Source organism: Aotus nancymaae, unplaced genomic scaffold (assembly GCF_030222135.1).
Source record: "Aotus nancymaae isolate 86718 unplaced genomic scaffold, 86718_ANA_hifiasm-v0.15.2.pri h1tg000008l, whole genome shotgun sequence".
Classification (NCBI taxonomy): Eukaryota; Metazoa; Chordata; class Mammalia; order Primates; family Aotidae; genus Aotus; species Aotus nancymaae.
Window position 1 is genome coordinate 55,010,502 of NW_026988419.1, and position 27,756 is coordinate 55,038,257.

A 27,756-nucleotide genomic window follows, 5' to 3' on the forward strand; every position below is an offset into this window, starting at 1 on the left:
ATTGTATTAGCTGTAATTCATGGATTACAGAATCAAGCTGTCTGTTCCTACCAAGCCAGCAAAATGGATGATTTGAGTAATACCACCTCTCTTTCCATTTAACTTGGTACCACATCCAAAAATTAAAGTGGTCAGGCACAGTGGCTCACGTCTACAATCCCAGCACTTTGGGAGGCCAAGGTGGGCAGATGGCTTGAGCCCAGGAGTTTGAGAACAGCCTGGGCAAGACTGGGAGACCCAAATTGCCCCCTCCTCAAAAAACAAAGAAACAAACAAACAAATACAAGCAAACAATTAGTCAGGTGTGGTGGTGTGGACCTGTGGTCCCAGCTACTTTAGAGGCTGAGGTGGGAGGATCACCTGAGCCCGGAAGGTCAAGGCTTCATGTGCCATGATTATGCTACTGCACTCCAGCCAGGGTGACAGAGTGAGACCTTGTCTCGAAGAAAAACAAAACAAAACATAACAAAACAAAACAAAACAAAAAACAGTAAAAAAAACAACTAAAGTAAATCTGATTTACAAGAAAGAGTAAATTTGGTTGGTGAAGTCTAAAATCATATGCAGAATTCTAGTTGCAAAGAAAATGATACTGTAGTTTTTAGCTCTCTAAATTTTACAGAAAAAAAAATATATGAACTATATCTCCAAAATGTATGTCAAATTAGTCTATTTCTTTCTGTGTCCACTGTTACCGCCTAATCCAAACCACCATCATCTCTCACCTGGACTGCTGGACTGCTGTCAGCCTCTTGTCTTCCTGTGACCACTGTTACCTGAGCAGTGGCTTTTCACTCTTCAGTGAATAAAATCCAAACACCTTATCATAGGATATGTCTTTTATTCTATCTCCTCTAACTTCATTTCTTAACCTTCTCTTTGTGGATCATTATATGTTCCCGCCACAGTAGTCGTGTGTCTGCTCTTAAACACACCATACACATTCCCTCCCTAGGGCCTTCACGTTTGCTGCTCCTTTAGTCTAGAAACATATAAGGTTTGCTCCCGTATTTTGTGTCTTTGTTAAAATGTCATGTCAGCTCAGACACATTCCCTTGCTAATCTATCTAAAATAGCATTAACCCTGATAACTCCTATGTTTACCTTGCTCTATATCATTAAATATTATGTAAATCAAAATTACAATGAGATACCACTATACCCTCACCAGAATGACTAAAACTTAAGAGACTAACCAAAACAATCTTAAAAAAGGAGGACTAAATTGGAGAATTTACCCTAACTGACTGGAACACTAACTGTAAAGCGACAGTCATCAAGATGGTATGGTACTGGCATAAAAGTTGACAGAATGATACGTGGAACAGAATATAAAGCCCCAAAACAGACCCATACTTACACAATCATTTGGTTTTCATTAAAAGAGCCAAAGTAGTTTAATGAGGAAAGAAAAATCTTTTCAGAAAATTATGCTGGGATATCTAAATCCATAATTTTAAAAGTTAGCTTCAATCCCTATCTCACACTATACACAAAAATTAATTCAATATTAAAGAGAAATCTAAATGAAACAGCAAGCTTTAGAGGAAAACAAAGGAGAATACCTTCATAACCTAAAGGCAAGCAAAAATTTCTCAGATGAGTCACAGCAACAACCATAAGAAAAAAAATTAATACATTAGGCTTCATTAAAATTAGAAACATCTGTTCATCAAGATATTATTATGAAATTTAAGATGCAAACCACAGAAAAAAGAAACCTCTGACAAAGGACTGGTATCCAGGATATATAAAGAACTCCTACAACTCAATAATAAAAAGACAACCCAATTTTTTTAAATGGGCAAAAGATTTAAAAAAATACTTCACAAAAAGGGATACCAATGTCCAAAAAACACATGAAAAAAGCAGACTGGCAACTTCCTAAAAAGTCAAACATATACCTATCAGATAATCTCATCATTATACTCCCATGAATTCCTCCAAGAGAAATGAAAGCATGTGTCCATACAAAGACTTGCACACAAGTATTCACATCAGCTTTATTTATAATAACTAAAAAATGGAAGTAAGCCAATATCCATCAGTAGATGAACAGATAAACAATGGAATAATGAAGTATCTCAGTGGAAAGGAATTAACTACTGATAACATGAAGAAATATTAAATTATGTGGAGTGAAAAAAACGTACATACTATATGATTCCATTTATATAAAATTCTGGAAAATGCAAACAAATCTATAGTAACAGAAGGTAGACCAGTAATTGATAAAGGTAGGTGGGATAGAGGAATTATAAATAGGCATGAGGAAACTTTTGGAGTGATGTACATGTTCACCATCTTGATTATGCTGATGGTTTTATGAGTATGTATGTATTAAAACTTATCAAATGGTACATTTTAAGAATATACAGTTTATTGTAGATCAATTATATTTTAATTTAAAATATCACCTAAAGAAACTAAATGAAAAGGAATAATGCTTACTTACAATTTATGGTCTATATATTTAAGAACTTTGTAACTTCACTACACATTACATTTATTCTTTACTTCTTCTTACTACAGTTATTTTAAGTATAATAGGAATAGATTAATAATTTAGTGGGTTGTTAAAAAAAACTAAAATATTACTTTCTGAAACTGCTTCTACATGTCCCACATTTAAGATGTTAGACTTAACAGCACTAATACATTAGGGATACTCTAAGAGGTAAATATCAGTTAATTTCATAAAAGTTCAGTAAGTAAAATAATTCTCATATAAAATAATATAGATCTGATTTCTAATTAGGAAGTTTATCAATGATTTTCAACCAATAATAGTCAAATTATACTTTTGAATCTTGGATTTTTGTGTAGGGTTTCCACCTTTCCATTACAAGAAATAATGTTCCCCCGCCTCCGTATTAAGACTATACTTTCTAAAACTCATATGCACTACTGAAGAAAAAGAATTTCTCGCCAAAAGTTTTCTGGTTTTTTTTCATCCTAACTCTAAAATTTTACAAAATACTGTAAGAAAATGCTTTTAATGATAACATTATATCATCAATGTTTGAATAAATAAAAATACACAAAATAATTTAAATTTATATATTACCTGGCCACATCCAGGCGCAGTGCATAGAAAGGGTTTGTCATCACTCATATTCCACAGGTCCTTGTATTGCCTATAATCAAACAGGAAAAACTTTACAGTACATATTTTTAAATAAAGAATAATTTAAAACCTCAAGATTTTCCATAAGTTTATTAACTTTTCTATTGAAATGCAAAATGAAACACTTTTCTGACATTTTAATTCTATCTTCCACTTTCTTATGAGAGTACACAAAATACATGTAACATGCAGATTTTGCACTATAGGAAAAAGGTTAGGAACACTGCTCTGTCAGGCTCTTTCTGCTCAACAGCGTAAAAGTACTTGTGAAATGAACAAGTTTCATTTATTCAAGAAAATTGAATGAGCAAATACTATGCAGTCTTCTGAGGATCATACTGTACTGTTATGAAAATAAGGTGGCAAAATTTCTATCTCCAGTCCTAAATTCTAGTGGAGTATTTTTATCTATTGGCTAAGCATTTCTACCTAAATATGCTAACAAAACATCAATATGTCTAAAAACAAACTCACTCTTAGATCCCTTCTTAAATTTATACCTTTTCCTATATTGGAAGCACTATGGAAGACTCAGAGAAATTCAAAAATAAAAAAGAAATGGATCCCAGGTTCAGGGAATCTCTCCTCCTAGCAAAGAAGATAAGGCAGTATTAACATAACAAAATCTATCTCTAACTCTGATCTCTTTCTAAATCCTAATTTCCAGCTCTTTGGTGGTGGTATACTGAGGATCATAACTTAATCTTCTAAGTACAAGTTCAAAAGTCTTGTCAATATTTTATGCTGTTTCCTTGTAATGTATCAAAAATTTTGTCAAAGATTTGATATACCTCATTTTTAGGAAACCCATGCTGGTTCACAATAGCCACTGCTTCATGTTTTAGGCATGTATGCAATGATCACTGAGAATACAAATGGTTCCCAGGAAGTCACCAATATTAATCTTATATACAAAATTAGTGAACTGCATGAACAAAATTTTTATTGCTTTATCCAAAATGTTTATTGCTAAAATTGTCAAAAAGCCTATAGACAACTTGATATTGCATTGGTAGGTGCAAGGATGATACTTGGGGAAACACTGGTCTAGACTCCTGGTTTCTGGTCCAACACATAAAGAGCTTGAAAGTCATCATTCCTATTCTCTTAATGAGAAACAAGCTAAACAAACGGAAAATTATCAACTCTTCTTACATCTATCAGAGAATTGAGGTAAAGGGCAAACTACTGCCCTGAAAAGTTGAGACGGAGGCAGATACCGAGAATCACAGTGTACTAGTAGCAAATGCTGGCTGGTGGTGCCAGTACCAGGCAGAATCAAAAAAAAGCAGAGACAAGCCATTCCCTTGTACCCTCTACAAAGTTTTGACCTACACGATCTGTAAGCATTATCAACTATTTTACAACTAAATTTGGAACATCTCCTCATGATATCTGGGATTTATCTAAATAACATATTATCCTTCTAGTGCTTTGTAAATGTTTATAAACTAAGGAATACTGGTATTAAATTTTTAAGTAAGAGCAAAGTATTCCAACAAGATTGGCTGTAATTGACCACTAGTAAAACTTACATAAATAATGAGTGAGGAGAACAGTATGGACCCACAGTTCTCAAACAGAATCCTCTACACTCTTAAAAATTTAGGCTCCCAAAGAAGTTTGTACTGTCAATAATGACCACATCAAAAATTAAAATTGAGAAATTCTAAAAATATTAATTTGCTAATTTTTAAAAAAATAACAATGAACTCATTGCACGTTAACACATATTTTTTAAAACTAAACATATTTTCAAAACAAAAAATTTAGTGAGAAGGGCATTATTTCCCTTTTTTTTGCAAATCTTTAAAGTCTGGCTTAACAGAGCAATACAGTTGAATTCTCATATGTGCTTCTGGTATTCAACTTGTTGTGATATCATCATGTATCCTCTAGAAAATGGCATCATATCCTTGTGAGATAATGAGAATTTTAAAAAGGTAAATATTTTAGAATTATTATGAACATGTTTTTGACTTCACAACCCCCTCTCACATTATGAGAATTCCTGGTACAGACATACCTCATTTTACTGTGCTTAGCTTTATTGTACCGTGCAGATGCTAGTCTTAAAAATACACTTAAATCTCTGGGGGAAAGCAGATACTGCAGATTTTTTCAGACACTCATTATCAGATTAAGAAAGCTTCCTCCAATTTCTAGTTTCCTGAGAGTTTTAATAATGAGTAGATATTGAGATTTATCAAATCCATTTTCTGCATCTATTCAGGTATTTTTTTTCTCTTATTGTTTTAATGCGGTATACCACACTGAATGATTTTTAATTGACAAACCAATTAGAATTTCTGAAATAAATCTTCCCTTTTGCTAAGATGTTTATATCTATGTCAATGAGAAATAATCTTTCCAAGTATCTAGGTTACAGTGGCTTTCTAAGAAGAGTTGGGTCAGGTTAATTCTTTTCTATTCTCCAGAAAAATATGCATAAGATAGGTACTAATTCTTCCTTAAATGTTGGAAGAATTTACCAGTGAAGCTATCTGAGCCTGAAGCTTTCTCTTCTGGGTGGTTTTAAATCATGAATTCAGTATCTTTAAATAAAAAAAATTCAGTATCTTTAAATTATTGTATCAATTTTGTTCTTCAGGCAGGTGCAGGGGCTCATGCCTGTAACCCCAGCACTCTGGGAGGCTAAGGCAGGTAGATCACTTAAGGTCAGAAGTTTCAGCCTGGTCAACATGGTGAAACCCTGTCTCTACTAAATATTCAAAAATTAGCTGGGCATGGTGGCACATGCCTGCAGTCCCAGCTACTTGGGGGAGGCTGAGGCATGAGAATCACTTGAACCTGAGGAGGTAGAGGGAGGCTGCAGTGAGCTGAGACTGCACCAGTGCACTTCCTGACAGTGACTGCACAACTGCACTTCATGACAGTGAGACTCCGTTGCAAAAAGAAAAAAAAAAAATCCCAGTGGCTTTTATGCGTGTGTGGAAACTGATTCTAAAATTTGTAACAAAATGTAAAAGACAATAAATAAACAAAGGAATCCCGAAGAATAGTAATTAAGCTAGAGGACTTTTATATCAGACATCATGACCCATTATAAAATTATAATAGACAGTGTGGTATCAGTCCAATGATAAACACATAAAGAAATAGGAGTCCAGAAATGGAACCACACATAAGCTTACCTGATCTGTACAAATGCTCAACTGCAGTTAAGTGAAAAAAGGATGGTCTTTTCAATAATTGGTTCTAGAAATTTTATATAGCAAGAGTACTTGACTCATCTAAAAATAATTATGTAATATTCCCTTGACAACACTAGCTTATCATTGTTTTAGATCAATGTTTCCCAAAGTGTGGTAGCTATTATAGAAAAAAGGCTTAGCTAAATACATTTGGGAAATGTTGAGTGTGTACGCTTCATTTTACAGGACTTTTCAGAGCCTTAATATTATGTCAATTAAGGAATCATAACTTTTAAAAATACTCCATGAATTCTATCTCACATTATACTAAAAATTAAGTCACAGCAGATTATAGAACTAAATGTGAAAGGCAAAGTGCAAATTTCTAGAAGAAAAATAGGAAACAATCTTCATGATGTTGGAGTAGGTAAAGGTTTCTTAAACAGGAGATAAAAGGTCCATAAAAGAAAAGACTGATAAAACAGATTTTACTCTATATAGTACATTTCATTCTATTTAAATTATACCTCAATAAAAAGCAAAAAAGCAGCAAATAGTATATCTAACCTAATACTAGGAAAAAAGACAAAAATTATACAGGTAACTACATCCAGATACAGTGCATTCCAGGAAACCTTAAAGAAGTCTTGAGAAGGACACACACTATAAAAAAAAAATTAAAAATAAAAGAATATGTATAGTCAGCCCTCTGTATCCACAAGTTCTACATCCATGGATTCAATCAATCTTGGATTGAAAATATGTGGGAAAAAAACTGCATCTGTACTAAGCATGTACAGACTTTTTTTCTTGTCATTATTACCTAAACAATACAGTATAACAACTATTCACATGGCATATGTGTTGTATTAGGTATTATAAGTAATCTAGAGATGATTTAAAGTATACGGGAGGATGTGCATAGGTGATATGTAAATACTACACCATTTTATATAAGAAACTGGAGCATCCTCAGATTTTGGTATCTTCAGGAGGTCCTGCATCCAATCACTCACAGATATTGAGGAACAACTGTATATCTAAAAAATGACTGATTTTCCCAGGAATCTAAGCAGAGGTGAAGTAAGAGATTGAAAGAAAGCCTGGCATACAGCAAACCAGTAATGGTTTGACAGACAAGTCATGCAACCCAACAACTAAGAAACTGCCCTCATCTGAAAACTGGTAAACAAACAAACAAAAAAGACCAGAATGTTTATTCTGCCTTTTGTGCATAAAATGTATTTCCAGTAACCAAACAGTTGATGAAGGAAAAGTCCTTTATAGAATTTCAACAAAGCAAAAGAATAAAATAATTAGAATATTGCCACTTTAGCTAGGTGCAGTGGCTCAAGACTATAATCCCAGCACTTTGTGAGGCTGAGGTGGGAGGATGGCCTGAGCCCAGGAGTTCAAGACTAGCCCGGGAAAGATGATGTGACTCCGTCTCTACAAAAAATTTAAAACAGTCACTCGTGGCAGCATCATGGCGGTGCACACCTGTAGTCCCAGCTACCCTGGGAGGCTGAGGCAGGAAGATCCCTTGAGCCCAGGAGGTCCAGGCTGCAATAAGTTGTGATTATTCCACTGCAGTCCAGCCTGGGTGACAGAATGAGACCTGTCTCTTAACAGAAAAAAAAAAAAAAAAAAAAAAAAAAAAGCGGAAATCTGAGATAGTCCCTGAGCTGGGGGCTGCTGTGGCAGCAGACACCAGAGGACTCACCCATTCTCTGCACAGGCCCATTCGCAGCCCCGCTGAAGAGTGATTCCCCTGTGCCCTCTTGTTGGGTCTATGCAGGAAAAGAAAAAATGTGAGATCCCAGGATACAGATCCTGGAGTCAGAGATCCCATCTGCCTACTAGCCCAAGGGGCTGCAGAGAGCTGATGGCTCTCTGAGTCCCTCGAGGCTGCCTCAGGAGTAATGAGGGGAAAACCAGATTGAGGACACGAGCAATGGGAAACAACTGGCCAGAGTTGTCCCAAGATGCTGCAATCAGTCAATGAAGTAAGAACAAAAGCACTGCCATTTGGTCACAAAGGCAGAGCTGGGAGGTTCTCATAACCAAATCTCTGTGATCCCCATCTCAACAAAAAACTTAAAAAAAAAACAGGGCACAGTAACACGTTTCTGTGGTCCCAGCTACTGAGGAGGCTGAGGTAGGAGGATCCTTTGAACCCAAGAGGTTGAGATTGCAGTAAGCAGTGATTGTGCTGTGTCACTGCACTCCAGCCTGGGAAAGAGTGATATCCTGTCTCCAAAAAAAAAAGAAATAAAAAAGAAAGAATGAGGCGAGAGAAGGGAGGAAGAGAAGTGACAGGAAGAGGAAGAGCATAGGAGGAAGGAGGGGAAAATAAGAAAAGAAGAGGGAACAAGGGAGAAAGAAGAGAGGAAGGAAGAAGGAGGGAGGGAGGAAGAAGAGGGAAGAAAGAAGGGAAGAAAGAAGAAAGGGGGAGAGGAAGGAGAAGGGAGGAGACAAAGGAGGAGGAATAAGAAGAGGAAGAGGAAGAACATCCCCATTTTAATCCATAGCAAAATAATGCATCTGGGCAACTATCATCAATGTCTGATTTTTAAAACCATTAGTAGAAAAGGTGACAGAAACTTTATAATGGCTGGACCAGGCTGACAGCATCTGAATTCATAGGTTAGTCTTAAATTAACACCAAAGGTTGGGGGCAGGACACGCCCCCCCCAAAAAAAAAAAAAATCAAAAGTCAATCTAATCAAGCCTCCCTAACTCCAACTGCAAGGAGATTCAGGAGACAGAAAAACAAATTAAACACCAGCACCAGGAGGCAATCATCCAAATTCAATATAGATATTTTCAATTTACAATGGGTTTACTGGGACATAACCCCATCATGAATTGAGCAATATACTGACTGTATTGCTTATCCACCATCGTAAAGTCAAAAAAATCCTAAGATGAATCACTGTAAGTTAGAACAAATGATCTGGTCTCTTCAACAAGTAAATGTCATGGAGATTTTTAAAAAAGCAGAGGAAGAGGGTTACTGTTTTCCATTAGAAGAAATTTAATAAACATACAACCAAATTAAGGACCTTTTTGGATCCTGATTCAAACAAAACAACCGCAAAAAGACATCTCTGAGTCAGGATTACTTTCCTACTTTTAAATTTTGACTTGAAATTTCTCAATTAATTATCCCTTCCATCAACTTGTTTTCTTTCTAGAAATTATATATAGCAAATATATTTGACTCAACTAATAATTCTGTAAAACTGTCTTTTTCAGATAGTAGCTTGTTAACCCTTCACAGCAATGTTCCCCAAAACACTTCAACAGGGATGTCAGTAGACATTACAGAAAAAAAGGTGTCGCCAAACAAATCTGAGAAATGCTGAAATATACTTTTCTTTTCCTTTTTTTTTTTTTTGCAGGACTGTTCAGAGCCTTTAATATGCTAATGTAAAATGACTAGGGGAGCACCCAGAGTATGGCATTTTTGCCATCACTATTTGCTATTTGAACACTTTTTCACAGAACATCTCATGGGGCTAAAAGAACTCATTTTAGAGGAAATCAAAACCTTAAAACATGTTTGTATCTGTCATAGCTAAGCGTATTTTGATGCTTTTAATATGATCACTTAAAAATACAACAGGAGTATCAGGATAAGTGACTTGTTATTTATGGAAAAAAAAACCCCACAAATACTTACCTAATAGAAACAAGCTATAAAGATTTTTATAACCCAAAATGTAAAAAATGGCTAAAAATAACAATATTACACACATACCTGGCAGAATTCACATGTAACTTGAATTTCATAAGTTGAATAACTTATCACATTCTTTTTCTCGTGGCAAGAATACTGAAAAACAAAGTGGTTTCACACTGTTAAAAATAGTTCTGAAACACTTCTTGAAACACAGTAGAAAATAAAGTGCTCAAATTACTCTCTGTAACACTGTCACCCCAAAACTAGTCACTATTAAGAACTTTTATAATAGAGTACTGCTCTTGAAATATCAACACACCTACATAAATGTGCTGATATTAATATAATTCAACTCCACCAAAGGGATTAAAAGAGGAAGAAACATTTAATTCAGCCCTTATGGCTGTGATTGAAGGGCAGCCATTTAAAAGAGTAAAAGGTCCTTGCTTTGAACACTGATGAGAATGATGAAACCTAGTTATTCCGTATTTCTCTTCAGAAAGCTTTTAATTTTAAAATACATACTTATTGGTGTTTGTCCCACAATGTAGCTCATCTATATAAACAGCTCCCATTTGTATCTTAAGGACAAGTAATGACTCATTTTTAAACAACCAATAGCTTCACCTTATGGTCACTGAAACCTCATCCAGTGGTATCCAAATAAGCAAATGGTGCATAAAGGAAAATTGCATTTTTCATAATTTTGTTCATAAATGAAGTTTCAAGAATATCATGCTCAGAAAAATCTGAAAGAAACATTTAATTCAGCCCTTATGGCTATGGTTGAAGGGAGGTTTTGTTGAACTATAGATTGTTGGAGAAGACAATGACTGCACATAGAGAACTGTTAATATATCACATTACTCTCTGGCAAGTATCTACAAACTATACTGGTAGGAAAGTCACTGCCATGCAAAACACTCAGGAGAGTTCTAAGCAAAATTTTTTAAAGGTTGATTTCTTTGATTTCTCTTAACATTTCTTTATCTTCCTTGCTCTTGAGTTTCCATTTTGTACTTGGCAGTAATATTTCTTGCTAGATGCTGGAGATGTACTGGCAAATCAAGATAGGTACCTGCCTTCATGAAGTTTCCAAGACAGTGATGGGGCTCACGTTAACTAATCAAGCATCCAACTCAGAATTCCTTTTCTATAACCTCAAATTAAGAATCAAAACTTTCATGGAATGCCATAAATACAAAACTGATTATCCACTTAGATCTAAATCCTTTAGACTCAACCTTTAAGGTATACTTTGAGAGATGCAAATTTAGCTACCATTTGTATCTAATCTTACCTCCAAGTGCTACTTCCAATACACCATGGCCCATTTAACAGTATCAAACTGTCCGTCATTCTCTGAAAAATCACCCTCAGTTGCATATTATTTTAGCTCTCCCTAAAATATACCCTCCCAGATGAATGTTTGCCTTCTTTGATATTATATTGTCAAGGCCCAGTTCAAATAGCACTTTATTTGTGATACCTTCTCCATAATCCAGATTGAAAATTTCTTCCACAAGCTGTGCTGTTTATGCTTGCTTACAGCATCCACATTATGTTGTTCTGTGATGTAATCTATTATATAATCTATGTGCTTCTGCCACCCCAATCTACTGCCTACTACTTCTTGAAGAAACATAACATAGCCAAAGGAGTATAAGCTTTTGAGTCAGAATTGGCTCCAAAAACCTGGTTTTGCCACTCGTAAGTTATACAATATTGTGCAAGGTTCTAAACAACTTTGCATTTCAGTTTCCCCAACTATAACACAAGGGTAGTATCACCTACATCACAGTTGTTGTAAAGCGTTTTAAAATAGTGTATGTAAAGTATATGGCACAATGTTTGGCACATGAGGACTGCATAAAGTGGCAGGTGCAGTTCTATTATTTCTACTATTAAAATTATAAGGGTTTTCTATTCATCCTTATAGTTGCACAGTATCTTACTTGCTAACAGCAGGCACAGAGTGATTGTTAAATTGTTAAAATAAATTATATCAGTTGGATACATTTTAAAAAATTAAAAAAGAAACTGTAATTTGTAAAATGTGTAAGTCCACATTTACTTCACATGGAAGTAGTCACTGTATCTTGGAGAGGCTACCAACCTCTATGCTCCAAGGTTTTAAAGAAATAGATGGCTGGGCGTGGTGGCTCACACCTGCAATCCCAAACATTTTGGGAGGCTGAGGTGGGCGAATCACCTGAGGTCAAGAGTTTGAGACCAGTCTGACTAACATGGTGAAACCCCGTTTCTACTAAAAATACAAAAATTAGCCGGGTGTTGTGGTGCATGCTTGTCATCTCAGCTACTCGGGAGGCTGAGGCAGAAGAATTGCTTGAACCCAGGAGGCGGAGGTTGTGGTGAGCCGAGATCATGCCACTGCAATCCAGCCTGGGTGACAGAGTGAGACTCTGTCTCAAAACGAACAAACAAAGAAATAGATAATACTAAATATCTCTACCTCTTTAATTGGGAAAGTATAAATAGATGATTTTTATTAAAGAGACAGACCAGTAAATTTGGGTAACCTAAAGTTCAAATATTATGAAGAATCTAAAACACGACCTTCCCATTTCTCAGCAAATTGTAAATACTTCCTTTGCAATTCTTCAATACTGGTGAAGAAATCTTAAGCAAATTGCTGAAATATACTCACTCATGAATGTAAAGTAAAATGAAAGTTAAAGTAAAATGCCCAAAAAGTTAAGCTAAAATTAAAGTACCATACCAATGCGTGTAAAAAGCAAAATAATACAATCCCTCTCTTTGAGAAAAAATAACAAATGACATCAGGAAATCAGGAATAAATTTATTTAAGTAACAATCTTTAATATCATGGGTAACTATGAAGCAGTCACTGCACAAATAACACATTAGAAAAAATGTCTTCGTTCCGGAATGTTTAAAATGCCTTATGGGTTTAAAAAAAAAATAGCTAGTAAAATGCCAAAGATTAAAAGTCCCAAATTAAAAGTCCATGCATCTTGGTTATGCTCTACTTTTACTAACAACTTGGTTCAAAGTGACAACAGCATTGTTAAGTGAATAAAGAGATTTTCTTGAAACCTACTGATACTAGAACAATGGATGAATCTTAAAATAATCATACCAAGGGAAAGGAGACAGTCTAAGAAATCATATTGTATGATTCCATTTATACAAAATTCTAGAAAATGAAAACTATAGCAATAAAAAGTAGATCACTGGTCGACAAAGGACAGGAGTAGAAGGAATAGGAGGTAAGAATTACAAAGGGGCATGAGAAAACTTTTGAGGGATGACAAATTTATCACCTTGATTGTGGTGATGGTTTTATGGGTGTACAGATACAGTCAAAACTTATCAAGTTGTATACTTTGAATATGTATAATTTATTATAGGTCAAGTATACCTCAAAAAGCTGTTTTAAAATGGGTATCTTGAACTGTTTTAAAAATATATAAATCTTGGCCAAGGTGCAACGGCTCACACCTGTAATGAGAGCACTTTGGGGTACCAAGACTCAGAGGCTAAGAGTTTGAGACCACCCTGAACAACATAGTAAGGCTTTGTCTTTATTAAAACAAAACAAAACAAAAAAACAAATACTTAAAAATTAGCCAGGCATGGTGGTATGTGCCTCTAGTCCTAGCGACTCAGGAGGCTGAGGCAGGAGGATCCCTTCAGCCTAGGATTTTGAGACTGCAGTGACCTATGTTCTTGGCACTACACTCCAGCCTGGGGGGCAGAGCAAGACCCTATCTCAGAAAACACACACACACACACACACACACACACACACACACACACACACACAAATATCCTGAAAATACGAACTTCAAGGTTTATGAAATAACCTTCCTGCCTTAGCTGCATGAAATCAAAGACCAGGGCTAATAACCATTTAACCATTCATAAATTCATAAATGGTATCTATTAATTACTTAAGTCAGTGAAATTCACTACTTTTTTTTCCCTCCTCCTATCCCACCACGGGCTGGATTCTTCATTTCACGACCTATACAAACTCAGCATAATTTCCAGGATTGAATGGCAACTTTCTCTCTATCTCCTACTGTGCAGGAGCTTAATAAAGTGCCTCTGGCACTTTACTTATCCAATTTGATTATCCACTTTAATTATCCAAATTAAATACAACATGAAGCTTTATTTTCAACACTTAAAAATTTCACCTTGGTATGTGGTTCTTGTAGAACCAATACAGAACTATAAACATATTTTTCAAACATGAATCTACAAAAATCTTAATATGTATGCTATCTACATGTGTTACTCCAGAAAGAAAGAAATACTCTTCTATACGAACTATTTTCTCAAATTTCAAATGGAAAATATGACCAAAAACTGAAAACAGCTCTATGGTAAAGAGCACTAACAAGTGCTCCCAAGATTAGAGAAAAGAGATAGAACAGAAAAATAGGAAAGAGTAAATCCCTGAAAATTCTAAAAAAGAAAAAAAAATCTGTAAAATATATTGAGGTCATAGGCAGTCATTTTAATATGGGCATAAGAGCATCCTATGAACTGAGAACACCTGCTTGATGTTCTGTTGCAGAACTTAGATCAGTACAAAAGTGAAGGCTTCCTCTTTCCAGTTTTCTTTTTCCATTTTCATTTTTTTTTTTTGAGATGGCGTCTCACTCTTGTCGCCCAGGATGGAGAGCAACGGCGCGATCTTGGCTCACTGCAATCTCCACCTCCTGGGTTCAAGCAATTGTCTCACCTCAGCCTTCTGAGTAGCGGGGATTATAAGTGTGTGCCACCACGCCCAGCTAATTTTTGTATTTTAGTAGAGATGGGGTTTTACCACATTGGCCAGGCTGGTCTCGAACTCCTGAGTTCAGGTGATCTGCCCTCCTCAGCCTCCCAAAGTGCTGGAATTACAGGTGTAAGCCACTGTGCCTGGCCCTCTTTCCAGTTTTCTAAGATAGTTTCACATAGAAACACGTATATGTTCCTCAAATTTTCTCTATTTTATTGCTATAAAACATGTTATTTTAGAACATGTTTAAATTCTACTTTCAATTTTGTTTGTTACAACATAGAGCAATTTCTGCTATTAGGTATCCTATATAAATAATGACCAATCTTACATAATTCTAAAAAAACCCTAAAGCTGCAGAGAGAGAGAGAGAGAGACAAAGTACACATGTTTGTGTATTTTAAGAGACGGAATCTTGCTCTGACACACAGGCTAGAGTGCAGTGGCATGATCATAGCTCACTGCAGCCTCAAAATCCTGGGCTCAAGTGATCTTCCTGTCTCAGCCTCCTAAGTAGCTGGGATTACAGGCAATGCTACCATGCCTGGCTAAAAGCTGAAGTTTTCTTGGCATTCAGAAGGAGATCACTTGCTATGTCCTGATAATATAAACTAAACGACACCTAATGAACTAGGGCATTGTAAGGAACTTTAACTCTCCTCCGAGAATAATACAGAAGAGCAAAAAGAAGAAAATAAAAGTCACCTTGAATACCACCATTCAGAGGTAACTACTGTTAACATTCCAGAGTATATAGTCTAGTCTTGTCAATGTATTGTGATGCATAACTTTAAAAAAATGACACTATGACAATGAAAAGAAGAAGAGAAATATAGATAAACAGTATTACAGCTTCTTCTAAAATGCAATTATCTAAATTCTGCCACATAAATAGTAATGTTATTAAATAGTAGATGTCATTTTTAATGGCTATAGAGTACTCCATCATGTAATTATTAATGGGCTTTATCATCAACGAATATCTTTGGGACAAATCTTTGTGCAATATCTGTAATAATTTCCACAGGATGAACTTCTGGAAGTGAAACTGCTATATCAAAGTAAAGGCATATTTTTAAGGCTTTTGATTTATATTGCTAAACTGACCTCTAAATATACAGTACTGATTTCTGCTTTACCAGTAGAAAAAGATCTCATTTCTCAATACCAACACCAACAGTGGATATTATTTTTTAACATTTTTCTCATATTAATAAAAAAAAACCCTAATTTTAAAGTTGCACAGTTTGACACACTAATGAGGTTGAACTTTTTCATATATATAATGGTCACTTGTAGTTCTATGTAAAATGCCTCTTCTGCCCAGCCTCCAATTTTTTTTTGCTTCAAGATGAAGTCTTGCTATGTAACTCAGGCTGGAGTACAGTGGCATGATCATGATTCACTACAGGCTCTACTTCTCAGGCTCGAGCAATCCTCCCACCTCAGCCTCACCAGTAGCTGGAACCACAGGTGTACACCACTATCTCCAGCCAATTTTTATATTTTTTGTAGAGACAGGATCTCCCTATGTTAACCAGGCTGATCTCGAACTTTTTAGGCTCAAGTCATTCTCCTGCCTCAGCCTCCCCAAGTGCTAGGATTATAGGCATGAGGCACAACACCTGACTCTGCCTATTTTAAAAAACTAAAATGTTAGTTAAAATTCTCTCACTTGAATATAGAGTACAGGCCTTTTCTTATGACATGGATTTCTGATCAGGCACCTCGTTGTGTTCCTAACATAGTCCTAAATATTCATTTTGCAAATGAGGAGACTGAGGTCTGAAAGGGTAAATGACTTATCCAAGGTCAAAAATGGGACAAAAATATTTCTCCTGCTATATTCTGCCTACCAGCTGTTATATCTTGCTATTTTACACCTAACAACTATACAGAAATTTTATGTAAACCACTTTTAATAGTACAGAGAGGCTTTTAGAATTTCTAGTTATTAGACAGACTCATTATCAAATGGAATCATGTATTATAAAATGCCAATAAGAAAGAATAATAAAGAAAAACACTTGAAGAAAAGATGAATAGAAGAAAATGGGAGAAATTAACTGGCAAAACATATCTGACAACTCAAAATTCACATAAAAGTTAAGCCACCAGAGAAAACAAACAGAGTGTCTGCGCAGGAGATAGCTCAGTCAGGCTACCTGAGGGCAGCCCACTGCAGTGTCTGAGTCTGAGCAGAGTGAAAAGATGTCCATTGGGGGATAGATGAGTTAAGAGTTGGACTGGGAAGGAGGTGGTCAGCCCTGCATTTAATGTTGGAGTCTCAGATGGGTAAGAAAAGGCCTCCATGTGGAGGGAAGGCAGCCTGACATGAGTTGTCAATGCCCAAGTGGGCTAAGGAGGCATCCACATGAGGTAAAGGATAGGAATGGCACTAGTCCAGCATAGGGTGTCAGGACCCAAACAGGAAGACATTTACTTGATGGGGAGGAAAGGAAAGTGCCTGGTGGCACCAGGCAATTCATTATGTAAATACATGGATATTGATCAAATAAGTAAATATATCAAGGATGTGGGAGGTACAAGTGAATTCACACTACAGATGAAGGGAATTATAAATGTAGAATGAACGTTGGTATTAGATGACATCTGGAGATACTGGTGGTAACTTATGGCTCTCAATATAAAGATAGAGATTAATGTGTATATGTATGCATACATGTTCATGTATGTCCCTAGCTGTGTCCACTGAGAGAGCCTGGGAACACTGAAACCTCATTAGCAATAAGCACACTTAGCATCCAGACTTTGGTGTGTGATAGAGGTTGAATATATGTCCCTGCCAAATCTCATGTTGAGTTGTAATCTTCAATGTTGGAGGTAGGGCCTGGTGGGAGGTGTTGAGGCAGATCCCTCATGGCTCAGTGCTGTCCTATCAATAGTAAATGAGTACTCAGGAGATCTGATTTTTTAAAAGTGTGTGCCCCCTGCAACTCTCTCTTGCTCTCGTTCTCATTATGTTATGTGCCTGCTCCTGCTTTGCCTTTTGCCATGAGTAAAAGCTCCCGGAGGCTTTCCAGAAGCTGAGCAGATGCCAGTGCCATGCTTGTATAGCCTGTGGAACAAGGAGCCATTTAAACCTCTTTATAAATTACCCAGTCTCAGGTATTTGTTTATAGCAATGCAAGAATGGCCTAATACAGAGTGTAAATACCGTTCTCCACTAAAAAGGACCTGGGCTCCTTGAAGAACTGGCTGATTCCAATTCAGCAGTACAGGATGTATCTTGTAGTGGAAATAGAGAAGTTAAGTCCTTCCTTACTTTCTGGCACAAGATATTCAAGACCCATCCTGTATGGCTGCCAGATTTGGCCAGAAAGTAAGGAAGGACTTAAATGAATAAACAGGGTTCTATGAACCCATACTGATATAAAAAACTGAACGTTTGACAAGAAACAGGATATTTATATTATCTCAAAGTATTATATCTCCCTATAAAACTTAAGTATTAAGGGCAAAAGTAATTTACAACACAAAAGCCTGGCAAACATCACCTTAATCAAGTGACGTGACTTAACCCCACTAGAAATAAGGGAAATAAAATCATGTGCCACTGATAGAATGTAATAAGACAGAGCATCAGCTGAGTGTGGTGGCTCACACCTGTAATCCCAGCACTTTGGGAGGCTGAGGCAGGTGGATCACAAGGTCAGGAGTTCGAGACCAGCCTGACGAACATGGTGAAACCTCGTCTATTAAAAATGCAACATTGGCCAGGCATGGTGCTGCACGCCTGTAATCCCAGCTACTCGGGAGGCTGAGGCAGGATAATCACTTGAACCCGGGAGGTGGAGGTTGCAGTGAGCCAAGAGCCCATCACTGCACTCAGGCCTGAGTGACAGAGTGAGACCTTGTCTCAAAAAGAAAAAAAAAAAAAAAAAAAAAAAAGACACAGCATCACTTCTGTAATAGTCATGTGGAAGATACAAAACCTGTATCTAATAACGAACAAGTATTATATAACACCAAATTGAGGTAAACTCTACAAATTAACTGGCATAATAATCTTCAAAAGTGCTGAAGTCATTATAGTCAAGGAAACATTAAGGAACTGTTTCCAATCTTAAAAGACCAATGCGACATAACAAATAACTGCAACGTGATCTTCTAGGCTGAATCCTTTTCATATAAAGTACATTATCAGAACAACTGGAAAAACTTAAATATGACCTGCAGATTAGATAGTAGCAATGTATCAATGTTAACTTCCTAACGTCCATGGCTATATTATGATTTTGTAAGAGAATGTCTTGTTGTGAAACGCTTAAAGAGTTTTAATGTAAAAAAATTAAATTAAAAAGGAAAAAACTTACAGAATGAGTTTAAGTTGTAGGTAAATAATATGCACTATAATTATTCATTATACAGCAATCCTCCACTTATGTGCAGCTTCACTTTCCATGGTTTCAGTTACCCACAGTCAACAGTCCAAAAATATTAAATGGAAAATTCCAGAAATAAACAATTCATAGGTTTTAAACTGTGTGGTGTTTTAAATAGAGTGATGAAATCTTGCATCTTCTTGCTCCATCCCACCCGAGATGTGAATCATCGGTTTGTCCAGCACATCCAGGCTATATATGCTACCTGCTCATTACTATATAGGAAAAAATATAGCATGTATAGGGCTCAGTACTATCTGCAGTCTCAGGCATCCACTAGGGCTCTTGGAATTTATTCTCCACAGATAAGGGGGGTGTACTGTATAAGCATTATATAATTAGCATCACGTAGCAGTGGTCATGAAAAAAAACACTACAAGATATATTTATTCTCTAATAATTCTCTGCTTGTTTTTTATTTATAATTTTCATGCTATGAGGTATATCAAAGAATAGAAAAACTACATTCTGTACTGCAAGGTTAAGAGCAAATAAAATCAGACTACAGCAGAATAATTTACAAGTCTGAAGACTCAAGGGGTGATCATTGGTTCTATTAGCTCCTTGTTCTCTTTTTAAAACATGACATGTAGGTTAAGTCTGTTTTGCTTTAGGCTGTAGTATCAATATTCCCATGCCATTTTTAATTCTATCATTCAAATCATTCACATAATAAAATAGTTTTATTTTATTTTTTATTATATTTTATTTTCCTACAACTCTATCAAAAACAAATGAGGAAAGCAATTCACTTTACAGAAAATAGTGCTGGTAAATCAATCCACAAAAATGGGAAGGAGCAAACACATTTCTGGTGACTAACTTTAGAAATACCCAGATTCTGGCCAGGCGAGGTGGCTCACACCTGTAATCCCAGCACTTTGGGAGGCCGAGGCAGGTGAATCACCTGAGGTCAGGAGTTCGAGACCAGCCTGAACAACATGATAAAACCCCATCTAAAAACACAAAAACACAAAATTAGCCAGGCATGGTGGCATATGCCTGTAATCCCAGCTACTAGAGAAGCTGAGGCAGGAGAATCACTTGAACCCAGGAGGTGGAGGTTGAGATGAGCCGAGATCGTGCCACTGCACTTCAGCCTGGGCAACAAGAGAGAAACTCTGTCTCAAAAAAAAAAGAAAAAAAAAAAAAAAACCAGAAAAAAACAGATTCTAAAATGTGAATTTGACTGATCTTCTAGTTAGTTGGTTATAGAACTATAAATACTGCAAACGCTTAACCTTTTAAGCATGTACTCAAGTTTCAAAACAAGTTTCTAAAATACTAATACTAAATGTTATAGACAATATATAGCACAAAATATATAGCACTCTGGAACATTTCTAATATAAATTATTTACTTTATGAAATTTATTTGGAAAACATCTGACTGCCTATTTTGTATGCAATACCATATTAAGACTAAGAGTTGCAGGCCAGTCGTGGTGGCTCACGCCTGTAATCCCAGCACTTTGGGAGGCCGAGGCGGGTGGATCACGAGGCCAAGAGATCGAGACCATCCTGGTCAACATGGTGAAACCCCGTCTCTACTAAAAATACGTAAAATTAGCTGGGCACGGTGGTGCGTGCCTGTAGTCCCAGCTACTCAGGAGGCTGAGGCAGGAGAATTGCCTGAACCCAGGAGGCGGAGGTTGCGGTGAGCCGAGATCGCGCTATTGCACTCCAGCCTGGGTAACAAGAGCGAAACTCCGTCTCAAAAAAAAAAAAAAAAAAAAAAAAAAAAGAATAAGAGTTGCTTGATGTCACCATGGTTTTTTTAAAAATGAAAATACATATACATTTTTTTTTTAAAGAATAAGATATAGCTCCTGCCCTTAAAATCAGACTAGTAAGGAAGAGAAAAAGTGAAAATAATAATTTGGCCCGGCGTGGTGGCTCATGCCTGCAATCTCAGTACTTTGAGAGGCCGAGGTGGGTGAATCATGAGGTCAGGAGTTCAAGGCCACTCTGGCCAACATAGTGAAACCCTGTCTCTACTAAAAATACAAAAATTAGCTGGGCATGGTGGCGCGCACGTGTAGTCCCAGCAGCTCAGGAGGCTGAGGCAGGAGAATTGCTTGAACCCAGGAGGCAGAGGTTGTGGTAAGCTGAGATCACGCCACTGCACTCCAGCCTGGGCAACAGAGCAAGACTCTGTCTCAAAAAAAGGAAAAAAAAAAACGAAAATAATTCAGTGATATATATATATAAAATAATAATAAAGATAAAGACATGCTATGGGAACATAAGGAATAAACTGGAGCTGATCATCTTTCCAAAGCATCCATATTCCTCTCTTAGAGAGCCTGATCTGCCAACAGTGCAGTAAAGGGCAATCCTATATATCCATGACCCTGACATACTTGCTTCAGGTAAACTAGGGGAGATACCTGACCAAGTTAAGCCAATCAGACTATCTCTTCAGGAAATCTGCAGAAAGAAAAAATCAGTCACACAGAGGTGGACATCAAGATTCAAAACAGTATTTTAGGACTTGTAGACAGTATTTGTCATATTCTTACTAATTAAAAAAACTAATAAAAGCCAGAATGGAGTAGGCACAGAAAAACAGAGGTAAGAATTCATGTAGCCAAGAAGAAGGAAAATAGTTTCTGAGATGCCCAGCTACGTTTTGTCATTGGATCCGAGAGTCTCCAGTACCATCAGTATGAGTCCCATCCTCTTTTTACTTGAATTTATCTGATTGAGTTTCTATTCCCTAAATACCTAGCCAATCCTAGAAAGGGCACTGAAAGGCTACTAAAGGAAGTAATGCCTGAGTTGAGTTTTCTCAAAGCAAGACGCATTAGCCATTCTGGGATGATATTTCATAAAGAAGAGACAGCATGTTGAACAATAAAGCAGAGTACACTGAGGAGTCTCTCTGAGGATCTCCGATGGCTAAAGCATGGGATTATAAACCAAAATAAAACTCTAAGCTCCCCAACCAATGGACCCTTCCCTTGGCCAAGGGTATTCCAGAGTTAACCTGAAAAACCAGTTAAGAAGGTCATGATGGGAAGTGGAGGTTCTACACATCTTATTATACCTTCCTCCCTTTGAAATTCAGGCACAGCTGACCATCATTAATATCAACACTGAGACTTTTTTTTTTTTTTTGAGACAGTCTTGCTCTTGTTGCTCAGGCTGGAGTGCAATGGCACGATCTCGGCTCACCGCAACCTCTGCCTCCCAGGTTCAAGGGATTCTCCTGCCTCAGCCTCCTGAGTAGCTGGGATTACAGGCATGCATCACCATGTCCGGCCAGTTTTTGTATTTTTAGTGGAGACGGGGGTTTCTCCATGTTGGTCAGGTTGGTCTCAAACTCTTGACCTCAACACTGAGACTTTAACATTGATAGAACAGACTCTTTTTTTTTTTGAGATTGAGTCTCACTCTGTCACCCAGGCAGGAGTGCAGTGGCATGACCTCAGCTCACTGCAACCTCTGCCTCCCGGGTTCAGGCAATTCTCCTGCCTCAGCCTCTGCCTCCTGAGTAGCTGGGATTACAGGTGTGTGCCACCATACTCAGCTAATTTTTGTATATTAGTAGAGACGGAGTTTCACTATGTTGATCAGGCTGGTCTCAAACTCCTGATCTTGTGATCTGCCTGCCTTGGCCTCCCAAAGTGCTGGGATTTCAGGTGTGAGCCACGGCTTCTTTCCCCCCAGGCCCCAGAACAGACTCTTGAAGTCTGATAAGAAACATTAACAATCTATTCTCTCTAAAGCTTCCTACCTGTAGGCTTCATCTGCATGATAAAACCTTAGTCTCCACAATCCCTAATCTTAACCCATACATTCCTTTCTATTGATTCCAGGTCTTTAGATAGTGACTCTTTCAACTAACTGCCAATTAGAAAATATTTGAATCCTATGAACTAGAGCACAGCACCACACCCACCCAAACTTCTAGCTGTCCCATCTTTCTGGACCCAACCAATGTACATTTTAAATGTATTGATTGATGTATTATGTTTCCCTAAAATGTTAAAACCAAGCTGTGGCCCAACCATCTTGGGCATATATTTTCAGGTTTCCCGGGCTCTGTCATCAGCCACTGGCCACTCATATTTGGCTCAGAACAAATCTCTTCAAATATTTTATAGAGTTTCACTCTTCTCATCAACAGGATAGAAGATTAAGAGAGTAAGCTCAGAGAAATATGCAAATCTTGAAAGGCCTTCAATAACATGGTAAAAGGTTCCTAAACTCATGGAGCTTATCTTTTAAGATGACTGCTGCTAGTAAACTTGATCATTTAAGTTAGTCAAGCAACTTAAAATCATTTAATGTAGGTACCAGTAAGAAAAAATTGTAAAGTATTACCACCCTTTACACACTTGCTTTAAAATTTTCTGCTTTTCAAATATATATATATATATAGTATTAATAGATTTATTTTCCAAACTTTTGTAAAAATTAGAATAAGTATACATTTATGCATAGTTTCTCTTTTGATGTAAACCTCCAGATCGCGGTGTAACAAGCCAATCTGCTTGTGTATTTTGATATATCTAACAAAGTTTATCACCATGTTTTGAAAGATTTTGTATGCAAGACTACATTTATTAAATTGGTATTTTCCTTCCATATTTAGAAGCTACATCCCAAAACTGTAAATGGCTTGGGATTTAAAACAAACAAACAAAAAAAACCATTCTACTTTAATATCACCATTCTGTGGTTGGCACATAGTAAATGTACAATAAAAGTATGTTTGAGGGACTGTATAACTTCCCGTTTCTGATCAGCAGGAGACAACTGTAGTAACAAAACTTAGTTGATACCATTCAATTTAAAAGCAAATAAATTTGACATTTTAGTTAACTTGAACAGCTTTACAGTGGGTGAACTTTCTGCCCACAATATTTTTGAAATACAGAAAATACCTCAGATTAATTCCTATTATTATTCTTAGGAGAAGTGAGACCTTTATATTGGAACCCTTTGCTAACAAGGGGTCCCTAGTCAGATAAATTTAGGAAACTGAATGTTAAACAAGATTAAATATTTAACCTAAGTCTTCATTGTGCTTTTGTATGCTACATTCATTCTATCTCCAAAAAGACATTTCCAAATTTGCTGAACCTCAAAATCATCTTTTACTAAACACTATCAATATGGTAGGACATTAGTATTCCTAAGACAACTGTCTGGAAACATCTACTAAATTTGGTAATATTTGAAGGATAATCACAAAATGAAACTAATGTTAAAAGCTCAAAATCTCTTACCTTTCTGGCTGGTGGGCCATGAGCTTTATTTACTCCGCTTCCAGAAATGCCTTAACTTTTATCAAGTAAGCAGTCCTTTCTCAAGTTTCCATCTAGTATCCTTAGGGAAAAAGAGAGGCAGAAGAGAGTGAACTTATTATCAAGTGGTTCTAAATTAATAGCCTCTTGTATTTCAATTCCATAAAATTTAAAAAAATTTTTCTTTATACTTCAAAAATGCATGCAAATTTTGCCTCCCATACCATGTTTTTCAATATAAAACTTAAGGTTCTCCTTCCAAATCGTCTATGCTATAGGAAGACGTTTATCCTGTAGCCTCCCATAACGCTTGGCATATTACCAACTATTAGAGTCATTAATAGTTTTCGGGATGGAAGTAGGGCAATGAAACCTTTGTGAAAGTAGAAAAATGAAAGGGGAGTCATAGATAATAGGTGAAATGGCAGTGCTGAATTTGAGCATCAAAATTTTTAGAGTGAAGATTAACAGTTTTTCTTGTGTCATTTCTGCACAATAAAATCCATGGGATCCAATCTATGTGCTTACTTGGAAAAAGCTTGACTTTAAAAAATATGTGTATCAGTTAGGATTACGTTCAGCTGTTAATGACAGAAAACTGAAAATAACAATGGAATGACAAAAAATTCAAAATAACAATGGCTTAAATGATTCTTTTGTGAAAGAAGTTTACTTCTTTCACAAAAACATAGGCAATCCAGAACCATGATCTTTTGGAAGCAAAGGTCCTTATATTTTGTTGCTCTGTCATTCTCAACATGTAGCTTCTCCTTCATGGTTTTAAAAATAACTGTTCAAGTTCTAGCCATCACATCTGCTAATCAGATAGCAAGATGAGAAATAGGAGATGAGCAATAGCCTTCCTTTAAGGATGTTTTTCAGAAATCTTACAGGAAACTTTTATTCACATTTCTTGGTTCAGAACTTAGTCATATGACCATAGCTATCAGGGAGGCTAGGAAATATTTCCTTTATTTCACTATATGCTTAGGTAAGAACTGGAGCATCTACCAATAAGAAAAAAGAAGAAAAGAAATACTGGCAGACAATTAGTTGTTTCTGTCCTCACACTTATTTCATTCTAAAATGTAAGATGTCTAGATACCTCATGGAGATAATTTGGCAATCTACTAAAGAGAGTTTTCAAATGCAGAAGGTTCTGTCAGGAGCCAAGACTAACATTCATAAGGACTTCTTTAATATGTAAGGCCGATCTATAGGTGACAAAAGAAGAAAGGAAAAATATGAAGACCAGAATGACACTGTAAGAGCAAAGAAACAACAGTAATTGTTGTAGTTTGGAAAGGTAAACTCACATAGTCTACAAAACTCAGAAATGACTGCCTAGAGTCATTATGTAAATGATGGTGTGGTCAAGGAGAGAATAAGAACCTGGCAGAAAGCTCAGTTACCAACTGCATTAAGAAAAGGCACAATATTCAAAGAGAAAGAGACTTTGCTCTACATTATCTCAGGACTGAGCTCCCATTACCAGGTCATATAGGTATTGGGAGATTTCCCTATTGTGCAGAATGCTGGAAAGAAGGATTGCATTTAACTTTGAATTTCATGACACTTTCAAGATTGCTTGAAACATGTTTAAATGATTAATATGTTTAAAACATTGTTGGCCGGGTGCAGTGGCTCACGCCTGTAATTCCAACACTTTGGGAGGCTGAGGCAGGAGGATTCCTGAGATCAGGAGTTCGAGACCAGCCTGGTCAACATGGTAAAACCCCGTCTCTACTAAAAATGGAAAAAATTAGTAGGGCGTGGTGGCGGGCACCTGTAATCCCAGCTACTCTGGAGGCTGAGGCTGGAGAATTGCTTGAACCAGGGAGGCGAAGGTTGCAGAGAGCCCAGATCACACCACTGCACTCCAGCCTGGGCAACAAGAGTGAAACTCTGTCTCAAAACAACAACAACAAAAAATGAAAACAACAACAATAAAAAACACTGTTTTGAGTATCACAAACTAGAAACTCACTTTAAAGCTGGCAACAAAATTCTGTTTTATATACAGGCTGTTCCTTAAGGGAAAAAGGACCCAAATAGGATATTTAGCTATACAAATGTAAAATAGGGACTACAAATGGAGCAGCAATTCAAAGGACAAATGGCTCTGTGGGATAATGTAAAGATCCACATTTTCTAGGTAGAGATAAATTTCTGCAAATTGCTTCTTTCATAGAAATGTTTATTTTTAAAGTATGGCTTCAGGTTTTCTTATTTGTATAGAGATATTTGTGTTCTTATTTCAGCAATTATTCACAAACAGTTAGGTGCAAAAGTAATTGTGGTTTTTGCCATTAATAAAACCCTAAAAAATTGCAAGACAAACTGGTATTGTCATTTCAAGCAAAAGGAAGTAAGACAGCCAGTTGTAAATGGCCTGTATCGCTTATGTCTTAACACATGGAATGTTAAGATAATCACCCAGACTTTGAACATTAAAAATAACATCCTTTTTTTGTAACTTCAAAGGCACAGATGTAAGGAAACTCTCCTCTACCACCACTATCCAACCTATTGTAGATGTATTTCTTACATAACCATGTGTCACTTCACAACAGGGATACGTTCTGAGAAATGTGAAGTTAGGCCAAAACATCATTGTGCAAACTTCAGACTATACTCACACAAACCTTCATGATATAGCCTATTGCTCCTAGGCTACAACCCTGTACAGGATGTAACTGTACATATTATTAATACCATTTGTAACAAAATGGTATTTGTGTATCTAAACATAGAAAAGGTACAGTAAAAATACAGTATGAAAGATTTTTAACATGGTAAGCTTGTAAGGGCACTTACCAAGAATGCAGTCTGCAGAACTGGAAGTCGCTCTGGTGAGTCAGTGCATGAGTGATGAGTGAATATGAAGGCCTAGGACACCACTGTACAGTACTGTAGACTTTATATACTGTACACTAGGCTACACAAAATTTATTTAAACAATTTTCTTTCTTGGATGATAGTTAACTTTGGCTTACTGTGACTTTTTTACTTCATAAACCTTTTACTTTTCTAAAAACTTTTTGGCTCCTTTGAAACAACACTTAGCTTAAAACACAAACATACTGTACAGTTATACAGAAAATATTTTCATTCTTATTCTAATAAGCTTTTTTCTATCTTAAAAATTATTTTTACTTTAAAATTATTTTGTTAAGAACTAAAACAAAGACATACACATTAGCCTAGGCCTACACAGGGTGAAGATCATCGGTGTTACTGTCTTCTACCTCAGTATCTTGTCCCTCTAGAAGGTCTTCAGAGGCAATAACGAACATGGAGTCGTGATCACCTATAATAACAATGCCTTCTTGAGGAATACCTCCTGAAGGACCT

General features: G+C 36.5%; 1 protein-coding gene across 4 annotated transcripts in view; it reads right to left on the minus strand.

Annotated features, from left to right (window-relative positions):
* Nucleotides 1–27,756, minus strand: part of ATF2 (activating transcription factor 2) — a 103,765-nt gene that overhangs the window by 62,967 nt on the left and 13,042 nt on the right. For all 4 annotated transcript variants that reach the window (XM_064373336.1, XM_064373334.1, XM_064373335.1 and 1 more), the window contains exons 2-4: nucleotides 24,385–24,484; nucleotides 10,046–10,120; nucleotides 3,068–3,137 (exon numbers count right to left, since the gene is read on the minus strand). In XM_064373336.1, coding sequence (XP_064229406.1) covers nucleotides 3,068–3,092 — 25 coding nt within the window. In that variant the 5' untranslated portion in view covers nucleotides 3,093–3,137; nucleotides 10,046–10,120; nucleotides 24,385–24,484. The remainder of the gene's footprint in view (nucleotides 1–3,067; nucleotides 3,138–10,045; nucleotides 10,121–24,384; nucleotides 24,485–27,756) is intronic.